General features: G+C 57.9%; 2 protein-coding genes across 10 annotated transcripts in view; one reads left to right on the top strand and one right to left on the bottom strand.

Annotated features, from left to right (window-relative positions):
- Nucleotides 1–15,670, top strand: part of PEX14 (peroxisomal biogenesis factor 14) — a 142,905-nt gene extending 127,235 nt beyond the window's left edge. For 5 of the 6 annotated variants that reach the window (XM_036256441.1, XM_036256436.1, XM_036256438.1 and 2 more), the window contains 5 exons: nt 3,848–3,933; nt 7,638–7,740; nt 8,789–8,886; nt 12,314–12,405; nt 14,448–15,670. In XM_036256441.1, the coding sequence (XP_036112334.1) occupies nt 3,848–3,933; nt 7,638–7,740; nt 8,789–8,886; nt 12,314–12,405; nt 14,448–14,886 (818 nt within the window). In that variant the 3' untranslated portion in view covers nt 14,887–15,670. The remainder of the gene's footprint in view (nt 1–3,847; nt 3,934–7,637; nt 7,741–8,788; nt 8,887–12,313; nt 12,406–14,447) is intronic. The other variant, XM_036256442.1, reaches the window with a different exon arrangement.
- An 8,821-nt stretch (nt 15,671–24,491) lies between these two features.
- The window catches only part of CASZ1 (castor zinc finger 1), a 145,382-nt gene continuing 143,672 nt past the window's right edge, over nt 24,492–26,201 (bottom strand). For all 4 annotated transcript variants that reach the window (XM_036256575.1, XM_036256577.1, XM_036256576.1 and 1 more), the window contains one exon: nt 24,492–25,588. In XM_036256575.1, the coding sequence (XP_036112468.1) occupies nt 24,492–25,588 (1,097 nt within the window). The remainder of the gene's footprint in view (nt 25,589–26,201) is intronic.

The raw sequence follows: 26,201 nt of genomic DNA, 5'->3' as shown, positions 1-26,201 counted from the left end.
CTCTGCCGCCGCTGTCAGCTGGTCTGTGCTTCATGAGAAGAGAAGGTCTTTGGGAACCTTCTGGTTGGCGGTGTGGAGCCAGGGCCTGATCTCACACACCCTGCCTGGTTGCCTGCCCTGTCTGTGGGCATCTGCTTCCAGACTGGGGGCTTGGAGCTTCCAAACAGCTCATTTCATTTCCCTCACTTTCAGGCTAGAGCAGAAGCGTGCCCTGCTCCCCCCTGACCGGGCCTCCCTTCAGGCGGGGCGTGGTGACGAGAGGCTCTCGTAGTCCCTCCTCCTTCCCTCCTGGGGTCTGCACTGGGCGTGGGAGGCTCTAGGTGGTCGTGGCTGGGTGGCTGGGCTCGGGCCATGTTTGGAGCACACTGCCTGCCTTCTCAGCAGCCCTTTCGAAAGGCATGCAGTTACCTCCACCTTAGTTTTTCTCTTTTTTCATTTTACCACAAGACAGAATTGTATCACACATCTCCAAAACGAGTAAAATGGCATTTCAGCTTCTTGTCTTTATAGACTCTCTGAACTTTAGGAAAGATCATTCTGGTCCCTTTTCATTAATAATGAAAACCAGGGGGCAATAAAATGTTCTTAACGGGAGCATGGCAGGAGCGAGGCGCTGTGCGGGGTGAAGGGTGCGGCTGGCAGAGAGCCACAGGTGTTTCTCGGTGCTTGAGGAGGTCAGAGCTCTGGGAAGGTGGGGGCAGCTGCAGGAGAGGTCCTGGTCCTCAGACCCTGACCTGCTAGCCACTGTTCAGTCTTAGCCACTCCGGTACCTGGATGAGAGGCTCCCTGAGGTGCGGCATGTTTGCAGGAAGGGGTCCGGCACACTCGGTTCTGGTCTGGTTGTTGCAACTATTTTTTTTGGTAAGGTATTTAGTGGGTATTTGAGAAACTACTGGTGAATATAAGACTCTGGACGTGTGCTCTTTTTAAAAAGTATTTTTAACTGATTTTTTTAGAGAGAGGAAAATAGAGAGAGAAACATCAATCAGTTGCCTCCTGCGGGTGCTTCAGCCATGGATCAAACCCACAACCTGGGTATGTGCCCTAACCGGGAATTGAACTCCCACCTTCTGGTGCACATCCCAGGACAATGCTCCAACCAGCTGAGCCGCTTAGCCAGGGCCACGTGCCCCTACTGTAGGTGCCTTCTCTGAGGGTTGGCTGCACAGATGGATGTTCTGGGTGTGGACCATAGCCCTCTTGAATGGTGACTCTCTTGAAGAGTGGAAAGGTGGTACAGTATTTTCACTTTTTCCTCAAAAAAGAACTTGCCCTTGATGTTGAATTTTGCAACAAGGCCGTCCTAGAAGGGGAGGTCAGATTAAGAGAAAAGAGAGGCTTGCCTGGGACAAAAAGCTTCCGGGCTCAATTTAACAAGCGGCTATTGCTTATCTGCAAAGATTTGTGTTGGATGGGGTGTCGCTACAGGTCAAAGCAGGAGAGAGCCCTTCCAGAGATGCTTCTTAGAGGTGAGCACTGAGTATCCCTGCACAGCCTGGAAGGGGTGGTGAAGACCTGGCCGCCATAGCCCAAACCCCGGAGCCCATGAAGGACAGATGATAGTTTGTGTAAATAGGAAAACACCCTCCTGCCACAAGCACCATAAGCAGAGTCCAAAGAAAAGCACAGGAAAGATCGTCGTAACTCCTGTCATGGAGAAAAGAGCCTGCAGCCCTGAATGTGCCCCTTTTTTATTTTTTAAGATTTTTTTATTGCTATTTAGAGGGGGAAGGGGAGCAAAAAGGGGAGAAAGCGAGAGAGAGACAGAGACATTGATGGGCTGCCACCTACACCCCACCTACCAGGGATTGAGCTCACAGCCCGGCCATGTGCCCTGACTGGGAATCGAACCAGTGACCTTTCAGTGCACAGGACTAGGCCCAACCACCTGAGCCACACTGGCCAGGGCTGAACTTCCCTTTTTGGTTTCAGTTTTTGAACAGGTAACACTCACATGTGGTCACTCATGGAGAAATATTGCAAGTCCATATAAAAAGTTTCTATAAATTATTAAGGAAGTGGATAAAGAAATGGAGTAGGAAAGTATGGAACGTGTACAGTATACTGACAAGGAAATACAGATGAAAAGACGCTCCGTCCTCACTCCTAATAAGATAAAGCAAATTAAAACTGGAGTGGAGTACTGTTTTCCTACTCCTGTAGTGGCCGAGTGTGCTGAGCCTACTGTCGTGTGGTTATGAGGGAACAGGTGCTTTGTGGACGGGGCTGGGGGGCCGAGGCAAGCTCATGGAGCGCGGTTGTAGCATCTCTCAGAATTGCAAGTGCATGTACCTCTGACCCAGCCTCCTAGGTGTTCACAGTTACAGATGTGCTTACACGTGTATGTGAGATGACTTATGTACATGGTCACTGCCAGCAGGCAGCTTCATGGGAAATAGGAAAAGACTAGAATTATGTAAACGTTCATCGGAAGGGGATTGGTTAAATGGAATATTGAGCAGCCTTAGGAAAAAAAGAAGGATGAGAAATAGGGAAAATAGAGAAGGAAAATAGTACATATCTCTGTTCCCTTATATGTGCGTTAAACCCCCCGGCCAGATAAACAAGAGGGTCTTAGCAGCAGCTGTTGGTGGAGGAGCCTGTTGGTGGAGGACTGAGTGTGCTACTTCGGGCTGTGGATGTGGAAGCACCTTGCAGTCGTGTGTGGGAATGACTGTGCAGTAGAAGACTCCTGTCCTCGTGGAGCCAGAGTCGTGGGGAGTTTTCGTTCAGGCTGCTCTGAAGAGGGCTGGCCAGGAGCTTGCCCTCCATGAAGGCTGGCTGCCCACTTCCGGGGTTCCCCCACGACAACAGCACATGGTCCTGAGCCGCTTCCGGCCTGGTCCCAGCCCCCCTTGGTCCCAGCCCTTCTTGCCTGTTGTGGCGCCTGGCACTAGCCACCTCCCTGCTCTCTCCCCACTTGGAGCTGCCCTACATTCTCCCTGCGAGAGCTGGCCTCACACCCTTCTTCAGACCTTCTGCTTGTGAATGACTTTGGGGTCCCTCAGTCATGCGCTTGGCCTGGCCCTGCCTTCCCCACCCCTCCTGCCCAGCCTTACTGGACCCCTGTCTGTTCTTGGGGCTCTCTTGGCCGTGGTAGCCCTTCCCACTTGGTCAGGCCCACATGCTCCTGTCCGCGCTGGCTGCCTTCTGTCCTTGGAGCACAGGTCTGCCTGAATTTGCAGTTGCTGTTGTCTTGCCTGGACAGCTCTCCCCTGGGACCCCAACAACCCTGCCCAGCACCCCTGGCCCTTCCTCTGCCACCCCCCTCTCCCAGCACCCTGTTTGGCCTTCTGAATCTCTCCGGAGTCAGCTTGTTCCATCATCTGTCGGCTGTCTCCTCTTCACCGGCTCAGTGGGAAAGCAGAGCAAGACAGGGCAGGGGGCCTCATCACCGCTGCCCCTTCCCGTACCTGCAGCTCTGCCAGGCACACAGTCCACCCTGTCCACGCACCCCCGCTTCTGAAGTGGCTCTAGCTTAGCCCTGTCTGTAGCAGGGCATGTGGCCGTGTATTTCTGCACATCTGAGTGTGTTTACGTCAGCCTCGCTGGGGTTTTCCTGTCTTGGCATGGACACCGTGCCCTCTGTCTTCAGATCGCCTCAGCCACATGGCCCCCAAGCCAGGACTGAGCTCACTGTAGACACCACACAGCAGGTGCACAGCGAGGCAGGTAGTTCCGAGAGTCTGGAAGGAGGAGGGAGGCGTGGCTGGGCCGGTATCTCTCATGGTCACACCGCCTCCTGCAGCTGGAGTTGCCGGTCTTTTGAGACTGAGCATGTGTGCTCTCTCTGGCCTGGGGAAGGACGTGTGTGCCTTGTCTCCTGACATGCCTTTTCTCACTACAGGCCCTGGGGGTTCCCGATGGAGAGACTACAGTGCCTTGGCTGTCATCATGGCGGGCATTGCATTCGGCTTCCACCAACTCTACAAGGTCAGTCCGCCTTCCCATGGCCCCTGTTGGCATGCAGCCCCATTCTTCCCTCTCCTGAGCTATATCTGAATGGAGGCTCTCACCCCCCAAAAGCCATTGCAGGAGTGGGGCTGTGCATAGAGGCAGAATGTCCTGCTGAACATGCTCTCTGGAGGTTCAAGTCCAGGTCCTGCCCCACCCTGGACAGGTGCACTTGGCAGGTTCAGACCCCACCTCATCCGCTGGACTTGGCATCTCTCCTGAGAGTCCCTGCCCCACAGGTGACTGTGGGCCCATCAAGCCGTAAGCCATGTTAAGTACTTAAAACAGTGCCTGGAACATGCTAAGCAGCCCCCATTTAAGAGGCAGGATGACACTATAAGGGCTGAACAGTGGAGCCCAGCTGCTTGTATTACATCCTGGCTCTTCCATGTGCTAGATGTGTGACCACAGGCTCAGTGGTCTCATCTGTAAAATGAGGACAATAGAACCTACCTCATGAGGCTGTGGTGAAGCTCAGAGGTGCTGCTTTGGGGGAATGCTGTGGCCTGGCTTACAGGAAGTGCTTAAACCAGCTTTGAGCATCTCAGCATAATCTTATTGATGGGATCTACTTTTATCTCTTACATATTGTGCTGGCATCCATGTGAATGTAGGATTTCCCCGACTACCCAGTCAGCCCTCAGGACCCAGAGGTCATGGCTAACAACAGAACTGCAGGCATGAGTGAGCATTCACGGCCTTGATCAGATACTAACTACCAGGTGCTAACTTTGATTGATTGATTGATTTTTTTCCTTTATTGATTTTAGAGAGAGGAAGTGAGAGGGAGAAAGAGAAACATCGATGAGAGGGAACATTGATTGGCCACTTCCTACATGTTCCTTACTGGGGATCCGGCCCACAACCTGGGCATGTGCCCTGACTGGGAATTGAACTGGCGACCTCTTGGTGTATGGGTCCATGCTCAACCACTGAGCCACACCAAATGGACACTAACTTTGATTTAAAGCGGATGAATCTCTTGCCCTGGGCGGTTTGGCTCAGCGGTTAGAGCGTCGGCCTGCGGTCCAGAGAGTCGCAGGTTCGGTTCCCACTAAGGGCGCGTACCTCGGTTGCAGTTTGTCCCCGGCCCTGGTTGGGTTGTGCAGGTGGCAGCCACTCGATGTCTCCCTTTCACGTCGATGTTTCTCTCTCTCTCTCCCTCCTGTTCTATTTGAACAAAATACGGAAAAATGTCCTCGGGTGAGGATTAAAAAAATAATAATAAAATAAATAAATAAATAAAGCAGATGAGTCTCTTCTAGCAGATGCAGTGCTAGGGTGGGTCCCAGGAGCAAAAGGTAAAACACGGCCAGAGGACTGCTCTCCCCTGGTCCTGGTGAGAAGCTCCTTTCCTTTCAAGGCTACCTGCTCCCACACCCCCTCTTCGGATATTATTTTTAAAGAATCTGCATGAGCAGCCAGGTTCACTCTTGTAACTTTTACCACACAAAACATGTTTCAACATTGCACTCTGGGACTCTTAATTTTTGACTTAGTACAAAATCTAATGACAGACTTGTAGCAGAATATATTTTTTTCGATGTAACATGTGTTCTTGGAGTTGGAAATTTCCATCTCAGAAACCCAGAAGCAAAATGCTCTGCGTCCTGGGACGCCCCACTCCGACTGGATGCCTCCCCTACCTTGTGTGCAGAAAGCCTCCCCGATCACTGACTGCACAGTCTCCAGGAAGAACATGCTCACGAGACTGTCCAGGCCGCACTCTAGGCGGCGACCACCAAGTGGCTGCCGGGCCGGCCGTGATCTGACGGGCGTGCAGCAGGAGCAGTCGCTCACGTGGCGACAAGAGAATGTCTAAAACATCTGCCCATAGTGTCTTTAAATTTAAAAAAAGAGAGGTCAGCTGGCATCTTGTTTTATAAATACTTCAAGCTTTGGGTTGGGGTCGTGTGTGTGCCTGCTCTCGGCATATCTGATCTCAGAAATGGAATCTTTAGTTCGTTATATGTGTGAGGCTTTCTTGACTTTTATACTTAGGGAATTTTTAACCTGGAGCGTAAGGCTACATTTGATGAGTTTCGGCTCAGCTGTAGATAATAACTCACACGGTGGTTGAAAAGCACTTTGCAAAATAGAAAATGCTTCTGCACATATGCTAAATAATGATCTCCACTCAGGAGCTGCTCTTGGAGTGCGTTCTCCCACAAACCCCTGTGAGAGACCTCCTTTTCCTTTCCAGTTCAGAACCCTTAATGGAGAAGTTGCTGTCCGTCGTCCTATCTGGGGCCCAAGTGGAGTAAGAGCCAGAGTTCTCCTTGGCCACTCCAGCCAGTCCCCATGCCTGACGGCCTGCGGGCGCCAAGCGGTGCCGTCGTTCAGTGCGTGCCTGGCCTCAGGCTCTGACGTGGGAGGGCGCCAGGTCCTGCCTCTGGGCCTGCGGAGCGCATGTCCTTTCTCAGCTCTCCCAGCGCCCCTGCTGCCTGCCTGCCACCCCTCTGCACCTGAGCCGAGGGCAGTTACCAGCTGCGCCCCACCTTCTTTCTTCCTGAGTGCTCCGCAACCTCATCCTCCCTAGTCTGGTTTCCCGAATTCAGGCTCCTGCTTGGTTGCCCTTTCCCCCTGTGGTCACTTTCCTCAGGTTCTGGCCCTGCCTCTCCCTTCTGCCCCTGGGCCTCAGTTCCGGGGCAGTTGGACTGCACCTGACTCATAGCTGAAGGAAGTTGGTTCTTCGGATTCAAGGCTTAACTTTAGAAAAAGACCAAGGTGATGCTCGACTGGTGTGGCTCAGTATATGGAGCGATGTCCCATGGACCATGGACTGAGAGGTCCTGGTTCAATTCTCGGTCAGGGCACATGCCTGGTTTGCAGGTTCCATCCCCAGTGCGGGGTGTGCAGGAGGCAGCCAATCAGTGTTTCTCTCTCACGTCGATGTTTCTATCTCTCCCTTCCTCTCTCTCTAAAAAATCAATAAAAACATACAGTCGGCCCTTGTTTATCGTGGTTAATCAGTTCCAGACTCTACCGTGATAAATGAAAAAATTGCAATAGAGTGAAGTTGCGAAGGTCAAAGCGTGAAGTGGTGAGAAACGACTGTATTTAAAAAAAGAAGAAGACTAAGGTGACCTCTTCCGACAGCTTCAGAGTCCCCTTACATTTCCCCTAGTAAAACAAGCGGAGGTCCCAGAAATCTGTTGTGGATTCTCATCTCAAATAATTTCTTATTTATTTAATTTTGCCCATTTGTTTCTGAGTGGATAATTCATTCACATGGTTCAAAATGTTCAAAGTTCAGAAAAGTGTAAAAAGCTTCTCCCCTACTCCTCCCTAGAGACCACCCACGGTCTCACTTTCTTGTCTGACCTTTTCCATTTTTATCTTACAACTTTTAAAGTAGAATTTTAAATATTTTTGTTGCAGAAATAGTATATATAATACCATTAAGAAAATGAAATGAAGGAACCAAAAAAGTTTTTCATAAGTAAATCAAATGATTTGACTTGTCCCTGGTTCCCTGGTCCTTGGCCTTATTCAGACAGAACTTTTACGTGGTTGGAATCGTGGTCTCGTAACTTTTTAATATCTTGTTCATTTATGGTGTTAGCTTAGAGAGTTTCCAAAACCCAGGGATGACAGAGAGAAAGTTGGTCTGCAGAATGAGAGATTGTTGGATAGTAACCGAAATGTGCACCCACCCCTCCTGCCCACCCTGCTTCTTGTAGAAATACCTGCTCCCCCTGCTCATGGGCGGCCGAGAGGACAGGATGCAGCTGGGGAGGATGGAGGCGAGTCTCTCGGAGCTGAGTGGCAGCGTGGCACAGACAGGTAAAGATTAATGACTCCATCAAGTCACCCCTCAAAGCCTCCTCGAGCAGCCCCTTCTCTGCCCCTCCCCTCTCCCCTCCGTCTCCACTTTATGTGGTGACTTCATTTATCTGCTCTGAGAATCTGTTCACATTTGCAAATGAAGCTGCCGTCATTTCGGTTTAATTTGAAATTGCTTGTTTACTGTCGGCGCGGCCTCAATTAATTATGTTTTTACGGAAAGGCTCCCAACCTCAGAATATTAATAAGGGGAATAAAATGACAGCCTTTCTAAGGGCTGTAAAGTTCATTTTTAATTTCTGCTTCTATGAGGTTTTCAGGGGGGTTTTCAGCGATTTTCCCCCTTCCCTCTAAGAATCCGATGCAGGGTCAAGAGAGGCTGTAATTACTGCGGCTCCCAGGACCCCGGCCACCTCCTCTGTCATCGACTCCACGAGGCTCGCATTCATTACCTAGTGCCCCAGTGATGGCCCAGATTAGCTGGGACCTGTCGCACCAGAGGTGCTTTTCTCCTTGATAAACTTGTTTACTATAGAGGGAGTCTCTTAATCTAGAAATATAGGCCAGTGAGAGTCACTGTCCCAGGCAGGCCTCAGAAATCCTCCAGAGTCCATGCGACCGGGAGCTCCAGCACCTTGGGCTGGGGGAGGGCGAAGGAGCAGCAGGGAACTGGGATTTGCAGTTCCAATCACTCCTGGAGGGTGTGGGGCCTGCGGTGCACCTCTGCCGGGGCTGGAGACTGCACGAGCTCTGTGAGGACATGGTGCGGCCGGGATGTGGACTTTCTGAAGTTGGAGAGCCGGGCAATTCAGCAGATATAATTAGAGGGGAGAGGTTGGGCGGGTGTACATGGACAGCTCCACAGGGGAGGATGGAGCAGAGACGGGAGGCTGATACAGTGCAGGTGGATCACCCAGAGCGCAGATCGATGGTCTGGGCTGTGGGCTGGGGGTGTCTGAGATAAGTTAGATGCTGCAGCTAAGGTGTGGGGACATCATGAGGAGAATCTGTATCATTTAACAGAGACACTACTGTTCTTTTCTCCCAGTGACTCAGTTACAGGTGACATTAGCTTCTGTCCAGGAGCTGCTGATTCAGCAGCAGCAGAAAGTCCAGGAGCTCGCCCATGAACTGGCCACAGCGAAGGTACTGGTCCCTGACCCCCTGGTCCCTCCAAGTGTGCTCTTCACTCTTGTCCTTTCTGTCCAGTTCACCGTGTTCCATGGGGTCTGACTTGGTCTTTCTCACACTGGTTGCATGATGAGCCCTCACTGCCTTGTAGAGGGAAATGGCATTCAGCAATGGAGGCCGCCTGTCTGTCCCGTCACCTCCAGTAGATGGGAGGAAAAGCAGCTCTCTGCCCGTGACCTCCTGTGGTGGCACCTGCTCCAGCTCTGGGCCGACGGTGTAGACACAGAACCGTCTCCACCTGCACGTTAGGTCACAGGTCACAGTTTCCAAGAGGCCTGGGTGTAGAAGGTGGAGGGAGTCCCAAGGCACTGCGGTAATGCCTAGGTTCTCGAAGCCCAGGTCTCGGGGTCAGGTAACCCCCAACGGAGTGTAGTGCCAACTAGAACTGACTGGAGCAGTTCTCATGTCTCACTTCCAAAATCTGAAGCTGTTAGTAATATCAGACCCTGGGATCAGACTGCCTGGATGAAAATCCTCCTCTGCCACGTGATAGCTGTGTGACCACAGGCAAGTTACTTAACCTCTCTGGGTCTTAGTTTCCTCACCTGTAAAATGGAGCTATAACGATACCTTCCTTCATTGTCTTGACATGCTGAGAACAGGGCCTGGCTGCAGTCAGCCCCAGGATTTCAGGTCTCTGTTCTGGTTCTGTGGCAGTGTGACAAGGTCATGTCTCAGACAGATGGGCCAGGAGACAGGTGCAGTGACTCCAGGACGTCTGCTGTCCTCTTTGCTCCACCCCGTCTCCCGTGTTGCTTTCTTCCGCTTCCACCCGCGGTGCAGTGTACGGCTCCACTCGTGAGTGGCTTTCCTGGGGAGGCCCCACTGCTGCGCACACCTAGAAATGAGCAGCACCCCAATCGTTTGCATTTGTAAAAACCCAGCTAAGCGGGAGTCTTTCCATTTCCCATGGAATCTGGGGTGCCTCCTGTGAAGAAGGTCCCCAAGAATGCCCTCCTCAGATCCCCCCACACAGAGGGGCTGCCTGCACTTTCTCAGATGGCACTATTGCCGGGTGGCCCTCCAGCCACCATGTGCACCATGGGGGCCGGTGGCCCACAAAGTACCCAGAAGGCCGGTTACGACCCCGCCCATGATCCTCTGTTATCTTTCGGAGCGGTGGCCTGCTAGTGGCCAGAAGCCATTCCGGAAATTGGAAAACTGTTTTCAGACCTTCAGCATTACGATTAAGACCACATGTTGCATGTTAAGAGAGGAGGGGCCCAGGATGGTGCTTGGTGGTTGAGAGCTCCTGAGTCTCTTATGCTTGTTTTTCTGATGGTCCCCCGCCCGTCCCGGCCCCTTTCATCCATTCTCTCTCATACTGAAGCGGGGCTCGCTGGTTTGGTGCCTAAACCCATATGTGTGAGGACTGGTTACCCCATAAACCAAAGACTCGGAGCTGTGTTTTCTCAGCTGTAATATAAGTTTTTATATCTGGCTTCCAAGCTCCTACTGCAGCACTGTAAAAAATTAAAAAGAAGAGCATTAAGTAATTAAAAAACCTACATAAAACTGAAGGCTGGGAGTTTTCTACAACTGTTTTTAAAGAGACTGGCTAAAAAGCCCCAGATGTCAGATTTTATTTCTAAATCCTGGCATCTGGCCCCACATGCGTTTGGAAACTTGAGTCCTTTGTCGGCCTGTGAGTGGAAATTGCTCCCTTGTTAATGGGTCGCGGTAGCTTTCCAGGTTTCGGAGAAGCCAGAACAGTGGCTCCGGGCCCGTGCTGTCTGGTGGTCTGGAGGGCCCCAGGAGGGTGTGAGGGCGGTGGGTGTTTGTACGCACCCGCTCTCAGACTGCCCAGCTCTTCCTTCCCAAGCCCTGCACCCCGCTGAGGGCCTTTTCCCTGCGAAGGTGTGCTGGGCACTGGAGCCGCACCCCACGTCAGAGGCCCAGAGCAAGCTGGCAGGAGTGTCCGGGGCCCCTCCCCTCTGCCAGCCTGGGGCCCCCCTACATTCTCCTGAACTTACTGCTGGGGTTTTCTGTGTCAGGCAGGGTAGCCCTGTCAGGGAAGCAGGGGCCTTGCATGATTGATCTGTGGCCTGAGGCCACCACCTGGAATCGGCTCATAAACACTTCATAGGCAGTCTGGCCGCTGGCACCCGCCATTTGGGGAACCCCCGATTTCCTCTTCTCTGTTCGTCGCAACCAGACTTGCCAGAGAAAGATGGGTCTCTGAAATTCACCTGGAGACGGCACCGCGCTCCAAGGGAAAGGCGTGTGTGGAAGGACGGTGTCCGTCCAGGGTCCTTGTGGCTGTCTGCTCTGTGTGCCGTCCTCAGGGAAGGAGTCGAAGTGCAGTCCTAGGATGGCTTCTCTCTCTCTGCTGAGCCTTCAGTCATCCCTGAACAGCTACTGTGGATGGGTGGCCTGGCTCTGCAGACAGCGAGGCCCGTTCTGGCTGACCTCACGGAGCCAGGGCCGCACGTCTCCGAGCAGCTCCGGGAAGTGCGCCTGGTGCCCCCTGTCTTCTGGGCCTGCTCTGGGTGCAGCCGGGACGAACCGGGCAGGCACTTGCTTGTGATCATTTCCCTGACCCTCCAAGGCGGCTCCCGGGTTCCAGTCTCGGGTACCTGTGGGGGGAGGCCGCTGCCTCTCTCAGCCCCCAAGTTCTCCTGTGTGTGGTGTGATCCTCTTTACAGGGAGAGGGGACTTGGGTAGGGGGCATAGTTGGTGTAGAGGTAGATTTTTTTCATCCTCACCTAAAGACATTTTTCCATTTATCTTCAGATAGAGCGGGGGGCGGGAGGGAGAGAGAAACAGCGACATGAGAGAGACACATCAAGTGGAGTGGTTGCCACTCACATGACCCCAACTGGGGCCGGGGACACACTGCAACTGAGGCACGTGCCCTTAGCAGGAACTGAACTCAGGCCTCTCTGGTCCACGGGCTGACGCTTTAACCGCTGAGCCAAACTGGCCAGGGCGAGAGGTAGAAATGTATTTATTTTATTAGTTTTTTTTTTCATGGAGCATTTCAAACACACCATGGAAGGGACGCATGGCAAAAGACCCCTCACAGTGGCAGCTGCTGCCTCAGCCCGATCCGACAGGTGGCTTCTCAGGGCACAGTGCAGACACTTCAGACTCCTGTGGTCGTGTCATTTTGTTTTACGTAACCAGAATACCATTATTACACCTAGATGCATGGCATGGTTCCTTAATATCATTTAAACAGAGAGGCCCAGGCAGGCAGAGCCCTGAACGGGCAGAGGCAGAACCTTCCCAAGGGGTCACCAGGCTGGTGCTCAGGACAGTGCCCCCGGGGACGCCCTGGGTCCCAGAGGCGCAGCCCCTTCTACCTCCCCAGCCACCTGAGCTCCGAGGGCTAGAGGGAGGCACCACTCTGATCTTTGTCCCCTTGTGTGTTGACTTTCAGGCCACCACATCCACCAACTGGATCCTGGAGTCCCAGAATATCAATGAACTCAAGTCGGAAATTAACTCCTTGAAAGGGCTTCTTTTAAACCGGTAGGAGATGAGAAGACGGGCTCTGCTCTGCTCTGGGCCTGGGCCTGGGGAGTGGAGCGCCCCGTGGTCTAGCTGTTGGGAAGGGGGGTGCATTGTCCCAGGGGTCCCGAGTGAGCTGCATGGTTCAGGCATTGATTGAGTGTGGGAATCTCTCCCACTTCACTTTCTGTCCCCAGTAGCCGCCCCCTCTCCTCTCCAGGGCCATAGCCTGCAGCCCAGAGTTCTGAGATGCAGACAGTTCCTTGGCCTGTCGAGACTTGGTCCCCTCCCTCCAGACAGGGCCACCTCCTCCTCCATCCTGAGTCCAACCGGTCCCAGAGAAGATCCCCACAGAGGGCCGGGGTCCTTAGTTTGAAGGGTCCTAGGGTTCAGGACAGGGGCAGAAGCATGCCTGCCTCCCCACCCCCAGCTAGGGTCCCCCTGCAGAGGGACAGCACCTTCCGTGAGCCCTCCAGGGGAAGGGCACAGGATCGGTCTGGTTATGTTACTACTCACCCAAGGACATACTTAGAGGGGGAGAGAGAAACATTGATGAGAGACGGATGGATCGGTTGCCTTCCTGCACACCCGACTAGGGGCTGAGCCAGCAGGCTTTTGGTGTACAGGGTAACGCTCAGCCAGCTGAGCAACTCCGGCCGGTCAGGGACCACCTGGTTTTATTTTTTTTTATTTTTTTATTTTTTTTATCCTCACCCGAGGACATTTTTTCCATTTTTTGTTCAGGTAGAGTGGGAGGGAGAGAGAGGAACAGAGAGAGAGAAACATCGATGTGAAGGGACACATCGAGTGGCTGCCACCCGCACGACCAACCAGGGCCGGGGACAAACTGCAACCGAGGTACGTGCCCTTAGCGGGAACCGAACCCGGGTCTCTCTGGACCGCAGGCTGACGCTCTAACCGCTGAGCCAAACCGGCCAGGGCAGGACCACCTGGTTTTAAAAGTGAAAGGCCTGTGTCCCAGGACATGAGATTGGTAGGTCCCCCAGCCTGCAGGGCACCTGGTCGGCCTTGTTGGGCGCATGCTCCTTTGCAGGCCTGGGGCTCAGGGGGCAGTGTGAAGGCACATGGTGGCCGTCACTCAGGATCAAGGATGGGGGCCCCGACCAGAGGACCCAAGCCACCTACTTCCAGGCCTTGAGAGCGGTGTGACTGAGCTCAGGGGCGGTCATTAGGAGAAGCCCTTTTTGTGAGCTTAGGACCCAGGAGGGAGCCCCAAGGTCCAGGGACAGAGAGCAGGTGTTGGCTGATGTTGGGACCAAGAAAACTGCCCGTTGAGTTTCTCCTTAGCGTCCAGTGATCTTGACATGAACACCAAGGTCTTGGCCAGGCGCTCCCCATACAGTAGGGTCAGCAGGAGGGGCTGTCCAAGGCCCAGTGCTGGGGGTGCGGGGCAGCCAGGAGGGGAGCAGGACTTTGTCTGCTTGGCTCAGGCAGAGATGGGCCACCTGTCCTAGAGCTTGGTTTCCAAGTTGTTGCCAAGAGGACCTGACTTCCCAGGTCCTTTCTGGACTTGGCTTTGGTCTGGGCTGGCTGCTGGCCCGTCTCTGGGCCTGCAGGAGGTGGGGTGGGGAACTGATTTCCCTCTCAAATGCTGGCTCAGAGGTTTTCTAAGAAAGTGCACCAGTGCCCCCCTGCAGTGCTGTAGGCAGTTAGAGTCGGAGGCCCAGGTGGGGATCCCCACCCCCACCTGCTCCCTCTTCTGGGGTGGAGGTGGGATGGTGGACGGACCAGGATGGGAAGGTTCCAGGGCATGGCAGGCCCTCCAGGCGGCTGTCCAGCAGCGGTGAGGGGCCAGGAGGCAGCCGAGTGGGCCGGGTGCTCTGTGAGCAGCCCTGGGCCTCCCTGGCATCGGTCTCAGCTGCTCCGGGCCCTTGTTTCTGAGGGAGGGAGTGCGAGGGGGGTTGGGCGTGGACTGAGCTCATTTCTGCCCCCTGCTCCGTGGCACTGTGGCTGAGCACTTGAGATCGGGGAGGAGGGTGTGCCCCTGCTGAGGGGGAGCCCCAGGATCTCGTCCTGACCCCCCCTCCTCCCTCGCCTGCCAGGAGGCAGTTCCCACCCTCCCCTTCAGCCCCGAAGATCCCCTCCTGGCAGATCCCGGTCAAGTCTCCGTCGCCCTCCAGCCCCGCCGTGAACCACCACAGCAGCAGCGACATCTCGCCTGTCAGCAACGAGTCCGCGTCGTCCTCGCCCGTGAAGGAGGGCCACAGCCCCGAGGGCTCCACGGCCTACCACCTGCTGGGGCCCCAGGAGGAGGGCCAGGGGGTGGTGGACGTCAAGGGCCAGGTGAGAATGGAGGTGCAGGGCGAGGAGGAGAAGCGGGGGGACGAGGAGGACGAGGACGAGGACGTGAGCCACGTGGACGAGGAGGGCTGCCTGGGGGTGCAGCGGGAGGACCGCCGGGGCGGGGACGGCCAGATCAACGAGCAGGTGGAGAAGCTGCGGCGGCCGGAGGGGGCCAGCAACGAGAGCGAGCGGGACTAGGCCCACGGGTCCCTCACGAGGTGGCCGGGGGGCGCTCTGAGCCAGGTGGGCACCAGGGCCTAGGGCAGTGTGAGGCCCAGGCACACCTGGCCTTTCTCCTGGGCTGCATTTCTGTCCACCCAGCCTCCCCTCACCTGCCGCTTCCTCAGCTCAGCCTGGACGGCCGGCCTTGACCTTGTTGTCATGTGGGCTGAAGGCCCGACTCTGGGCTCGAGGCCCCCTCAGCCCGGTTTCCTGGACCCCTGGACCCCTGGCTTGTCCAGGGTGTGTCTGCTGAGCGTCTTAGCTAACCTAACACCGTGCATGACAAGAGGTACTTCTTACCTGACTCCCTGCTCTCCAAGGAGGAGGAGCTGCTTTGACCAGGTGTCCGCTGTCCGCCCCTGCCCCTGCCCCGTGGCTCCTCCCTTCGCTTATGCCAGGGCCAGGGGCTCTCGTCTGTCCCCACCGCTCCTCTCTCTCCGGTGAGAGCCTCCCAGGCCCATGGCCGGGCCTGCCCGACTGATGCCGCCCTCTGCCTGTCCCAACCCCACCGTGCCTGTCGTCCTCCCCGTGAGCCCCTGCGTGTCCAGCTGCCCCTGCTTCCATGGCCTCAGCTGCGGCCCGTGGCAGACGTGGCTGTCCCTCCACGCGGAGCCGGGCCTCGGGCCTTCCTGTGGTCCTACCCACCCAGAAACATGTTCATTTGTGCGATCAGGTATAGGTTCAGAATATAAGATACGACTGTATATAATTGTAATAAATATGAGTTGCCACTATTTAATTCCCGCCTGTGGCTCCCTGTCTGCTCACGGCACCCAGTGCCTGGGAGGTGGGTCTCGGCTGAGGCTGCACCAGGTGAGCCCTGAGGAGGACCCGGAGGGGGTGGGGGTGGGGGGCTGAGCCTGGGCAGGTTTCTCCGGCTGCTCACCTAGAGCCCAGAGGGTTTTTTTCTCGCCCGTGTCTGTCGAAGGGCGACATTCGGATCCGGAGGAGAAGGACCTCACGTTACTGTATATAGACCTGATGAGAAGTGTGATGAGCTCTTCCTTAAATGGATGAATATGCTCCCAGGAGAGCGAGTCTTGCTCTCTCTTCCTCCCCCATCTCCTCTCCCTCTCACCCTCCCTGTCTCCTTTTAACCTTCACACAGCATTTAGCTAAACCCAGGCAAACAGCGCATGATGCTCCTCCCAAGGCGTGCTCTGCGCCCTGCAGCCCACGGCGCGGCGGCCGGGCGGGCATGGGGAGGCACGGTCACGTCTGGGTGCCCTGTGGACGCAGGCTCTGGAAGGCTCTGGCTCTGGGGGTGGAGCTCACAGCGAGCCGCCCCTCGCTGGCCTCCTGACTGCTGGCTGCCACCGCGGGCCTGCAGCCTAGCGAGGGAGCAGGCCGACGGCCAAGGGCCGAGGGGTGAGTGACTTGGCATTAGGGCTGTTTTGTCTCAGAAACATTTCACCTCCTGCCTAGGCCCTTTCTAGGGCTCTGGGCTCAACGCCCTCCCCCAGTAGGAGGCCCAGGGGCCACTGCGGAGGTGTTAGGTCATAGTGGCTTGGGCTCTCCCTGACTGAGTGTCCACCCCCTGGTCTGGCTCCTCAGGTCTTACCTTTGATGCTCGACCCTCACATCCCTGTGGTCTGTTTCCCTGCCACACGCTTCCTGGGCCAGCAGAGCCCGTGCTGAGTCACCCCTGCCTGTTACCCCAGGAAGCCAGTGCTCTCGGTCCCCTGGGCCACCAGCCTGTGGTGGTGAGGACCCCACTGCTCGGGGGCCAGGCCAGCAGAGCCCGTGCTGAGTCACCCCTGCCTGTTACCCCAGGAAGCCAGTGCTCTCGGTCCCCTGGGCCACCAGCCTGTGGTGGGTGAGGACCCCACTGCTCGGGGGCCAGGCCAGCAGAGCTGACCTGGAGGGCAGAGGGCTGGAGGCTGGTCTGGACCGCCCTGGCCTCTGCGGGACGGGTCCAGAGTGGGCGGTCATGGGGGTCTCCCCCTTTAGCTTGGTGACCATTTGTCATCGTCTCTAATTTCCCAGAGGTTCATCCTGCCATGGGACCAGACAGGGTGACCAGAAGGCAGATGGTCTGGGGTGGACTCAGCCAGAGCCACGGTGGTGCGGCTGGTACACCCACAACGGCCAGAGGCTGCCCTGGGCCTTGCCACCCCGGAGTGGGGGCCGCAGCTGGGGCTTCCTCCTACCTGGGGGTCAGCAGGCTCGAAGGGCCCTGGGGCTCACACGCAGAAACCTGGGCCCCAGGCCTTTGGCCCCTCGGGTCCTGAGCGGATGCTGGATTTTGAGGATAGAGAGCCTGGCCTGATTTCAGGGAGAAAAAACCCCTCCCCAAAACAGCATGAGTGCTGCCTAATAAAGGCAGCTGCTGGACGGAGGGAAAACAGCCCTTTGAAAAAAGCCTTTCATTAGAAAAATAATGCATTTCATCCAAATAAGGTAAAAATATTTGGAATGGGGCAGAAGTGAGCAGCAGGCAGCGCCTGCCGGCCCTTTCTGGAAGGGAGAGATCATTATACTCAATTACAGTGTATTTTTGTAGAGTGTCTTTCAGGAAAGCACTCGTCCAGTGCTGGGAGCTGGGGAGCTGCAGGGCACCCTCCTGGCCCCGGGTTCCCTGCCGCCAGCCAGGGCTTCTCTGGGTTTGCGATGCCCAGGTGGGGCGCCGGGGTGCATCGGGAACACCCCAGGGCTGCCCCTCCGCTGCCCTGTGGTCAGTGGGACCCCAGGGCTGGGAAGGGGAGCACTGTGCCTCGGAGGAGGGGATGCTGAATTTGTAAATGTGCGTTTGTTCTGTGGGCGTTTATGTCAGATGTTTAAAGGGAACACGGTAAAACCCCTTCACCCCATGTGGTTTCACAGGTATAGGTGTGCTTGCGGGCTCACTCACTGTCTCTGTCTCTTTTTAAATAAAACCGGAAACTCCTCTTCAGTGTTGTGTGACTTGCTTGTCTCACTGAAAGTGAGTCCTGTGTCCTTGGGGACTCACACCAGGTGGTAGTTGGTGCCCAGCCAGGACACTGAGCCTTTTCTCTGATGATTGCCCCAGCCCAACCCTAGTCTAGCCCCAGCCCTGTCCCTACCCCAGCCCTGTCCCTACCCTGCCCTATCCCAGCCCCAGCCCTGTCCCTATCCTGCTCTGTCCCAGCCCCTGCCCTATCCCAGCCCCAGCCCTGTCCCTACCCCAGCCCTGTCCCTACCCTGCCCTATCCCAGCCCAGCCCTATCCCAGCCCCAGCTCTGTCCCTATCCTGCTCTGTCCCAGCCCCTGCCCTGTCCCTACCCTGCTCTGTCCCAGCCCCTGCCCTGTCCCTACCCTGCTCTGTCCCAGCCCCTGCCCTGTCCCTGCCCCAGCCCTGTCCCTATCCTGCTCTGTCCCAGCCCCTGCCCTGTCCCTACCCTGCCCTGTCCCAGCCCCAGCCCTGTCCCTACCCTGCCCTGCCCAGCCCCAGCCCTGTCCCTACCCTGCCCTGTCCCAGCCCCTGCCCTGTCCCTACCCTGCTCTGTCCCAGCCCCTGCCCTGTCCCTACCCTGCCCTGTCCCTACCCTGCTCTGTCCCAGCCCCTGCCCTGTCCCTGCCCTGCTCTGTCCCAGCCCCTGCCCTGTCCCTGCCCCAGCCCTGTCCCTATCCTGCTCTGTCCCAGCCCCTGCCCTGTCCCTACCCTGCTCTGTCCCAGCCCCTGCCCTGTCCCTACCCTGCCCTGTCCCTACCCTGCCCTGTCCCAGCCCCAGCCCTGTCCCTACCCTGCCCTGTCCCAGCCCCAGCCCTGTCCCTACCCTGCCCTGTCCCAGCCCCAGCCCTGTCCCAGCCCCTGCTCTGTCCCAGCCCCTGCTCTGTCCCAGCCCCTGCCCTGTCCCTACCCTGCTCTGTCCCAGCCCCTGCCCTGTCCCAGCCCCAGCCCTGTCTCTACCCTGCTCTGTCCCAGCCCTGTCCCTACCTTGCTCTGTCCCTGCCCCTGCCCCAGCCCTGTCCCTACCCTGCTCTGTCCCAGCCCCAGCCCTGTCCCAGAGCTCAAGGAGGAAGGGAAGGCAGGAGATGTTTTCTGTGGGCCTGACAACCTGATCCGTGGGAGTTTACTTAATCCTTAGCGTTTCTTGGTCTGTTTGTTTAAATGTTTCTGCCAAGGCACCCAGAGGAGAGGTCTGGAGGCTCCGGTCAGCAGGCCCAAAGGTGCCCGGAAGCCTGTAGGTGGGGTAACCAGCCCTAGGTGACACCTGGGGTCACCGGAGTCCTGGCTGACCACCCCCTCCCTGCCCGGCCCCTCTCTGGCTCCCGCTTTTCCTCCAGTTCGGGGTTTCCCACCCCAGGCTCCCCACCCCCGCCAGGCAGACACTCCAGGATGAGGTGCTGATGTGTGGCCGCCACCTTTACGCACCAGCTGCCCCCCCCCCCCCGCCCTGGGCTCTGGGCTCTGGGCTCTGGGCTCTGGGCTGTTGGGTGCCTTCACCTGAACCATGAATAGTTTACTTTCATTGAGCAGAGTTGGTGCCTTTCTAGGGGAGGTTTTACTACTGTTTCATACAGAAAACGCCCGAAGCCTCTCCCTGCTCCCTGGAGCGCTGAAGGCTCTTTACAGTTCTCCACACATCTTGGAAACTCAGCCCCGTTTCCCAGCCCCGGAGAAAGTACTTCGGACACCCCAGAGCGGCTGCTGGGGCCCGGGGCTCGGGGCAGGGCCAGGGGCTGGGGGTCGGGACGGGCCCCCGAGGCCGGGGATCTGCAGGGGCTGGGGTTCGCGGTGCGCAGCGGTAGGGGCTCGGGGCAGGGCCAGGGGCTGGGGGTCGGGACGGGCCCCCGAGGCCGGGGATCTGCAGGGGCTGGGGTTCGTGGTGCTGCAGCGGTAGGGGCTCGGGGCAGGGCCAGGGGCTGGGGGTCGGGACGGGCCCCCGAGGCCGGGGATCTGCAGGGGCTGGGGTTCGCGGTGCGCAGCGGTAGGGGCTCGGGGCAGGGCCAGGGGCTGGGGGTCGGGACGGGCCCCCGAGGCCGGGGATCTGCAGGGGCTGGGGTTCGCGGTGCGCAGCGGTAGGGGCTCGGCTGCTCCACGGCGAGCCTTCCTCCCAGGGTGGCACAAGCCTGGGCCCTGCTCATCCCCAGCAAGATCCCAGGGCTGCTGCCTGCCCTGCTCCCTGGAGGCCTGACCTTGATCTTGGAGCTGCAGCACCTGGTCCCTTGGCCCCTGGCTTTGGGCCAAGGCTACCTGTAGGGCCAGGGCCACTCTCATGAGGTGGATGGGCAAGCAGCCTTCCCCAGGCTGACTGGGCATGTCACTCACTCCGAAGCCCAGGGAGGGGACTGCTGCTGGTCCAGGTGGGCTGGGGCAAGGCTCCCGTGGGTGACTCAGTGTTAGTGGCACCTGAGCCCTGCCAGGTCGATGGGAGATGGGCGGGCTGCTGGGCTCAGCCTGAGCCTGTGCAGCTGGGTCTGAGGTTCCAGGAGGTCATGAAAGTCTTGCATCTGCCGCGTGGGGTGCAGGAGCATCACACCAGCACAGCTAGTCAAATCCCAGAGGGAAAACATGCTTCAGTGCATTTCCTACTGAGTCCAGCAAGCCACCGGAGTGTTGCGGGGCAGGCCCCATCGGAACCCCTGGGCGGGGCACCATCCCCGCTGTGGGCCTCTCCCTCCCAGGGGTGGGGACACGGGCTCCGGGCATGAGCTCCTAGAAGGTGTGATGGGCACTTCTCATCTGGGGCAGTGCTTGGGAGTCAGTGGGAAGACCCTTGTCCCCCTGAAGCTTTTCTGAGGGGTGTCTGGGACCAGTGCACCCTTTCCTGGGCTAGGCACAGGGCTCTGCCTTGTCCTGAGTCTCACTTGGAAGCGGGCCCTGCCCACTTACTGTGTGTGGGTCTGCTGAGGTCCACCCAGGGCCCAGAAGACCTGGGGACAGCAGAGGAGGGGCAGTTTGGGGGTGTCTGCCCCGAGCACCCATCTGCCTCAGGAGTGCCTGAGAGGCAGCTGAAGTTGGGGCCCCTGGGAGCTGCCCGCCAAAAGGTGGGCCCCACCCCACTGCCCCCCAGTGCAGCTCCCAGAGCCCGTGGTCTCACACCCACCCACCAGGCAGCCGAGGCCCTTGCCTCCCCCAGGCCCCATGGGAGGGCTGCTGCCCGCCAGGCCCCTGAAGCCTCCAGTAATGGTTTTAATTTGTTGAACTTGTGTTTTACCCCATAAATTAGTCACTGTTTTATTTAACAGAAGTGAGATATCCACAAACAATAGGCGAGTTCCAACTTGAAGATTTTAATAAGACAGAAAAAAGTATGTATTTTCGTGTCTGTTACAGACTTATTTATGTAAATAGCCCGCGGGCTGGGATCCAGGAGGGAAGAAGGGGGAGGGCCCTGCGTGGGGCTGGGTGAGGAGCTTGGTGGTGGGGATGCTACTGAGCTGGGTGCTGGGCGTGGTGTGGGCCCGAGGTGTGTGGGGAGAGACAGCCCTGGTTCTCTCCTCGTGACAGTGGTGCGGTCGCTGCAGGAGCACAACGTCCAGTGAGAGGCCCTCCCTGAACCCTGGGCCGTCTGGCCACCTAGGAGGAGGTCAGCCCAGGGCAAGGCTGGCAAGATGGTGCAGATGATGAGGATTGATGAGGAGCAGGTCACCATTCAGGAGTGTCAGGGTCAACGAGGCGTGAGACCCGCACCCGGGGCAAGGCCCCACGGGAGTGCTCACCAGCAGGCCTGGGCCTCGGGCTGGTGGCTAAGGACCCAGGACTCAGCCCCTCTGGCTCTGCCCCGGAGTGCTGCAGGCAGGAGCTGAGCCAGCATCCGGATTGGATCCGGGTACGCGCCGTCCCCAGCCCGGGCAGGTCTCTGCAGGAAGGAGGAAGGAGCTGAGGGAGGAGGCAGATGGATGACCCTGGCAAGAGCCTGCCCAGTAGCCTGGCTCACAGAGGAGAGGGGCCCAGGGTGGGGGCCCAGGGAGCCCAAGGAGCCTTTGCCGGAGGCCCCAGGCCTCCATGCCAATCGCTTTGCCTGAGGGAGGCTCCGGAGTCTCGTGGGGCCTTCAGGCAGAGCTGCGGGAGGAGGCCACCCTCCAGACGTGCCAGGCCCACGCCCCCCACCCTCTCCCCCAGCCACCTGGGAGGACTTGGCCCGAACCCAGGGGCAAAACTGGTCTTCCCTGCTGGGGCTGAAGGGTCACCCGCTCCCTCCTCTCCTGCCCTGGCACATGGAGCTTGTCCCGCCAGGGCTGTGCCAGCCTGCACAGCTGGGTCACCGCCAGCTGCTTGGAGCTGATTTTAAAAATAAAAGATAGCTTGATAGATTTTTTTTCCAGTTTTTATTGAGTGAAAATGTCAAACCTTGCATCAGTCATGCAAAAAAAAAAAAAATCAAATAAATAAAACACATATATTAAATTTCTAATAGCACTAAATTCAAGTGGAAAAATATTCAGTTCTTAATAACCAGGTGCCGAGGAGACCAGATTCAAGTAATCAGAGCACACGCTGTTCAGTTCGGTTCTCACGTTCTGCATTTTTCGTCTCAAAACCTCTCTATATATCTCTATATATCTATATATGTATATACATATAGATATATACACACATATGTGCATACATATTATTTTATATTTATATATATACACATACATAGTTATAAAACATTAAAAAGAGCATTGGTGGATCAAGCATTGTTTTCCCCACAGAAAGAAAATAAAACAAAAATTACACATTAAAATTCAAAACGCGCTAGCAATGGCTTATAGTCCTAGTGTGCAATATGAAGGTTACAAAAGGCTAGACTCTGCACTGTCGGCGTCTTCTTCTTTTCTTTTTTTTTTTTTTTCCTGTTTGATTTTGCTACATTGAAAAATGTTTGTTTTTGTTTTTTTCCTTTATAGACTCCTTCCACAGACTCACCAGTTCTGTGGTCGGGCACAAAGTCTGGGCGAACGCTCAGCAGCAGCACGTGGTGCCCACAGAATTCAGGAGGCTCTGGTGGGGGCTTAGAAACGCTGTTTCCTGGTGAGTCAGGTACACTCCGTCTGACCGCTCCTCCCTGCCTGCTCTCTCCAGTTCAGGTGGTCCTGGCTTTCTGGCTGTGGGCAGCCAAGAGGACAAAAAAGAAAAGAAAAGGAAAAAACAAAAACAAAAAAAAACAAGAAAGAAAAAGGAAACCTGCCCCTCGGCTGGGTAGGCCCCTTGGAGACCCGCAGGGAGGTGGCTCTGGGTGACAGGCCCCCCAGACCAGGCCTCGCTCTCTTCCTGTGGCCAGTCTCAGGGTCCAACCCAAGACCAGCTGGCGGCCTGCAGTGGAGAGAAGGGGACAGGAGGGGCCTTGGGCTGCCTGTCCTGGGTCCCTGTCACCCTCATCGCCACTGGCCAGGCGAGTGCCTCTCCGGTGAGGCCCCCTCTCTGGGCTTGTGACATCATCATCATCTCCAGGAAGGGGGGATGTTTTGAAAAGGGAACCAAATCTGGGTGGGTTGCACCAACAAAGAAGCATCCCAAACAAAATAATAAACTGGGAGGGAAAGAGGAAAAAAAAAAAAAAAAGCCCTATAAAGCCACACACATAACCAATAGAGAAAAACTCAAATGTTAAATTAACTACAAACTTGTATCAACAGTACAGTCCTTTCCTCTGGCCTCTACGAAATTCAAGTTAGACGCGGCGTCGCGCGCCCGATGCGCTCGGCAGCCCGGTGGCCGCGCTCCGCTCCGCCCGGCTGGGGCGGCGGCCCTGTCCTCCGCCTGCTCTTTTCTTTTTGTTCTACGTAGAATAACCACCTTGACAGGAAAACACTGTACACCTTTCTCCACGTTTTCCATTCCGAACAGTAAAGCCCGCACAGTCGCCGCTCGCGTCCCCAGCGCCGGCCGAGACCGCGGCGGCACCCGCCTCCGTGGCGAGCAGCCCCTCGCGGCAGGGCGGTCGGCAGTCACCGCGGGCCGCGGCCCCTCCGTGCCCGGGCCCCGCAGTGGGGCGGGGACCGCGCCCCCGGCCTCGCTGCTTCCGCGAGGGCTCCTCCGTGGTCCACGTAGTGTCACCGAGCGGCGCCTTCTGCCCCGCCCTCCCCAGGGCCAGGAGGCCGGGCCTGGCTGTGAATGGGGCGCTGCCGGATGCCGAGGTGCCCGCCCGCCTCCGGGGGTTAGGGGTGGGGGTCCTGGTGACCCCAGCGCCCGCCCCCGTCCTGAGCAATGAGGAATCCCACCGGCGTGGGCGTGGGCCCGGGGTCCGGCCCTGGGGAGGATCGCTTGGGGCAGCTGCGCCCGCCTCGCCCTGGGGACCCCGCTCCCCTCTCCCACCCCGGACAAGAGCACCTTCTGTTTCCCTGAAGAAGATCCCCGAATTGCAGCTAGAGAGGGGAGCTCGGCGGCCTGTCCTTCCAGCCGCGGAGCTGCGCGGGCGGCGGGCGCGGTGGCGGCCCCGGAGCACCAGACGGGGCCCCGCCTCTGCCCTGAGACGGACTCGGGGTCCGGAAGCACCGGCGGGGCGGCGGCGGGGGGCGGGGTTGGGGGGGCGAGCCCGGAGCACCCCCCGACGCCGGAACCACAGCGAACATCTAGCTCTGTACAGAGGGAAGCTTGACGTATAAATACCATTTCTTACAAAATTAATAACAATAATAAACAAAGAGGAGCGCCCTCAGGGCGGGCCGCCCCCTGCTCGGCCTGGTGGCTAGGGCGAGGCCGCGGGGGGCGCGGGGGGCGCGGGGGCGCCCGGGGCTGCCCGCTCCGGGCTCCGTGTCCCCGGCCCCGCCTCCGGCAGCGACTCCTCCGAGTCGGTGCGCAGGTCCTCGTCGTCGTCGTCCTCGTCGTCGTCGTCGTCCTCCTCCTCGTCCTCGTCCTCGTCGTCCTCGTCGTCCTCCCCCTCCTCCTCGTTCAGCTCCAGCTCCTCCTCCTCGTCCTCCTGCGACGACTCCCCGGCCGCGGGCCCGGGCGCGGGCGCTGCGGGGCCGTCGCGGGGCCCCGGGCCGTCGAGGGGGCCGGGGTCGCCCGCGTCGCCCAGCTCCAGGCCCAGGCCGGCGGCGGCCCTCTGCAGGAAGAGCAGCGAGCCCCCGGGCTCGGTGCCCAGCGACAGCGAGCTGTCCAGGCCGGCGGCCGCGCCGCACGCGGGGCCCTCGGGGCCGGGCTCCCCTCGCTCCTGCTTCTCGTGCTTGCGCTTGTGCGAGTCCATCTGGGACATGCCCACGACCGTGTGGCGGCAGCCCGGGTAGGTGCAGTGGAAGTGCGAGCACTTGAGCTTGTACTTGCAGTCGGGCACGGCGCAGTCCGCGCTCGAGCTGAACTGGCAGAAGCCGGCCGCGCTGATCACGTCCTGCTTGCCGTGGTGCTTGCGGTGCGCCGTGACCTTGGTGCTGTCGGTGCAGCGGAAGCGGCAGCGCAGGCAGTGGAAGTGCGTGCTGGTGCCCGAGAAGGGGCAGTCGGCGAAGTGGCAGCTGAGCGAGGCCTTGAAGCGCTTGAAGTCGTCCAGCACGAGGTTGTCCACGCGGTCGTGGTGCTGCGCGTGCTTGTACATGTGCGTGCGCCCGCAGAACTTGTAGCCGCAGTTCTCGCGCGTGCAGTGGTAGTGGGTGACCTTGAGCGAGAACTGGCAGGCCGCGTCCTTGCAGTCCTCGTAGAGGTCGAAGCGCCGGAAGCCCTCCAGCATCATGCCCTCGTCCAGCATCTTGCGAGAGGAGGCCGTCTTGCGCCGCTTCCCAAAGGGCGACATGTCCTCGATGATCCAGAAGCGCTTTTTGGCCCCTGAGGCTGTCGGCATGGAGATGGTGTTCCCTGGGGAGGGGCAGGGGAGGTCAGCGCCCCGGTGGGCACCATTCCCGGATCCCACCCACACAGGGTCCCTGACTCTGGCATGGTGGCCAGAGGGCAGCATTTAGGTACAACCCCCTGCCTTCCTGTGGCAGTCAGTGTGTGTGTGTGTGCACGCGCGTGTGTGCTCCCACTACCCCCCCCCCAACGGCCCCGGAGCCCCAGGCTTCCCCCTGAGTCATCCACGTCTGCAGGATGCCACAGGCGTCTGTCCTGGGTGGCAGAGTGAGCAGCTCTGGGGGATGTGGTGGCTGCTTCCTGGCCAGTTTGGGTGGGAAGTGAGGACACGTCCTGGTGCTGATTGAAGCTGAAGGGGGAATCTAGGTGGGCTGCGTGTGATTACCCAAGTTGGACGTGGGCCAGGACGCCATCACACTCGCCTCTAATGAGGGACAGGCGGGCTCCTTCTGCGGGCTCCCCAGCTTCCCCGGGGCCCACCTGTCTGCAGGGGACCAGCCTACTCCTGAAAGGGATGCCAAGCGCCCTGGGGCTGTTTGTGGCTCTAAGTCCTTGCCTCAAGGAGCATCGTCTTCTCCTTGGTACCAGAAGGTTCTTTAAGGTTTTGGGGTTCTCTGCC

The sequence above is a fragment of the Molossus molossus genome, unplaced genomic scaffold, assembly GCF_014108415.1.
Source record: "Molossus molossus isolate mMolMol1 unplaced genomic scaffold, mMolMol1.p scaffold_m16_p_12, whole genome shotgun sequence".
NCBI lineage: Eukaryota > Metazoa > Chordata > Mammalia > Chiroptera > Molossidae > Molossus > Molossus molossus.
The sequence above is the reverse complement of the archived record's forward strand: the minus strand, read 5'-3'. Positions and strand labels throughout refer to the sequence as shown.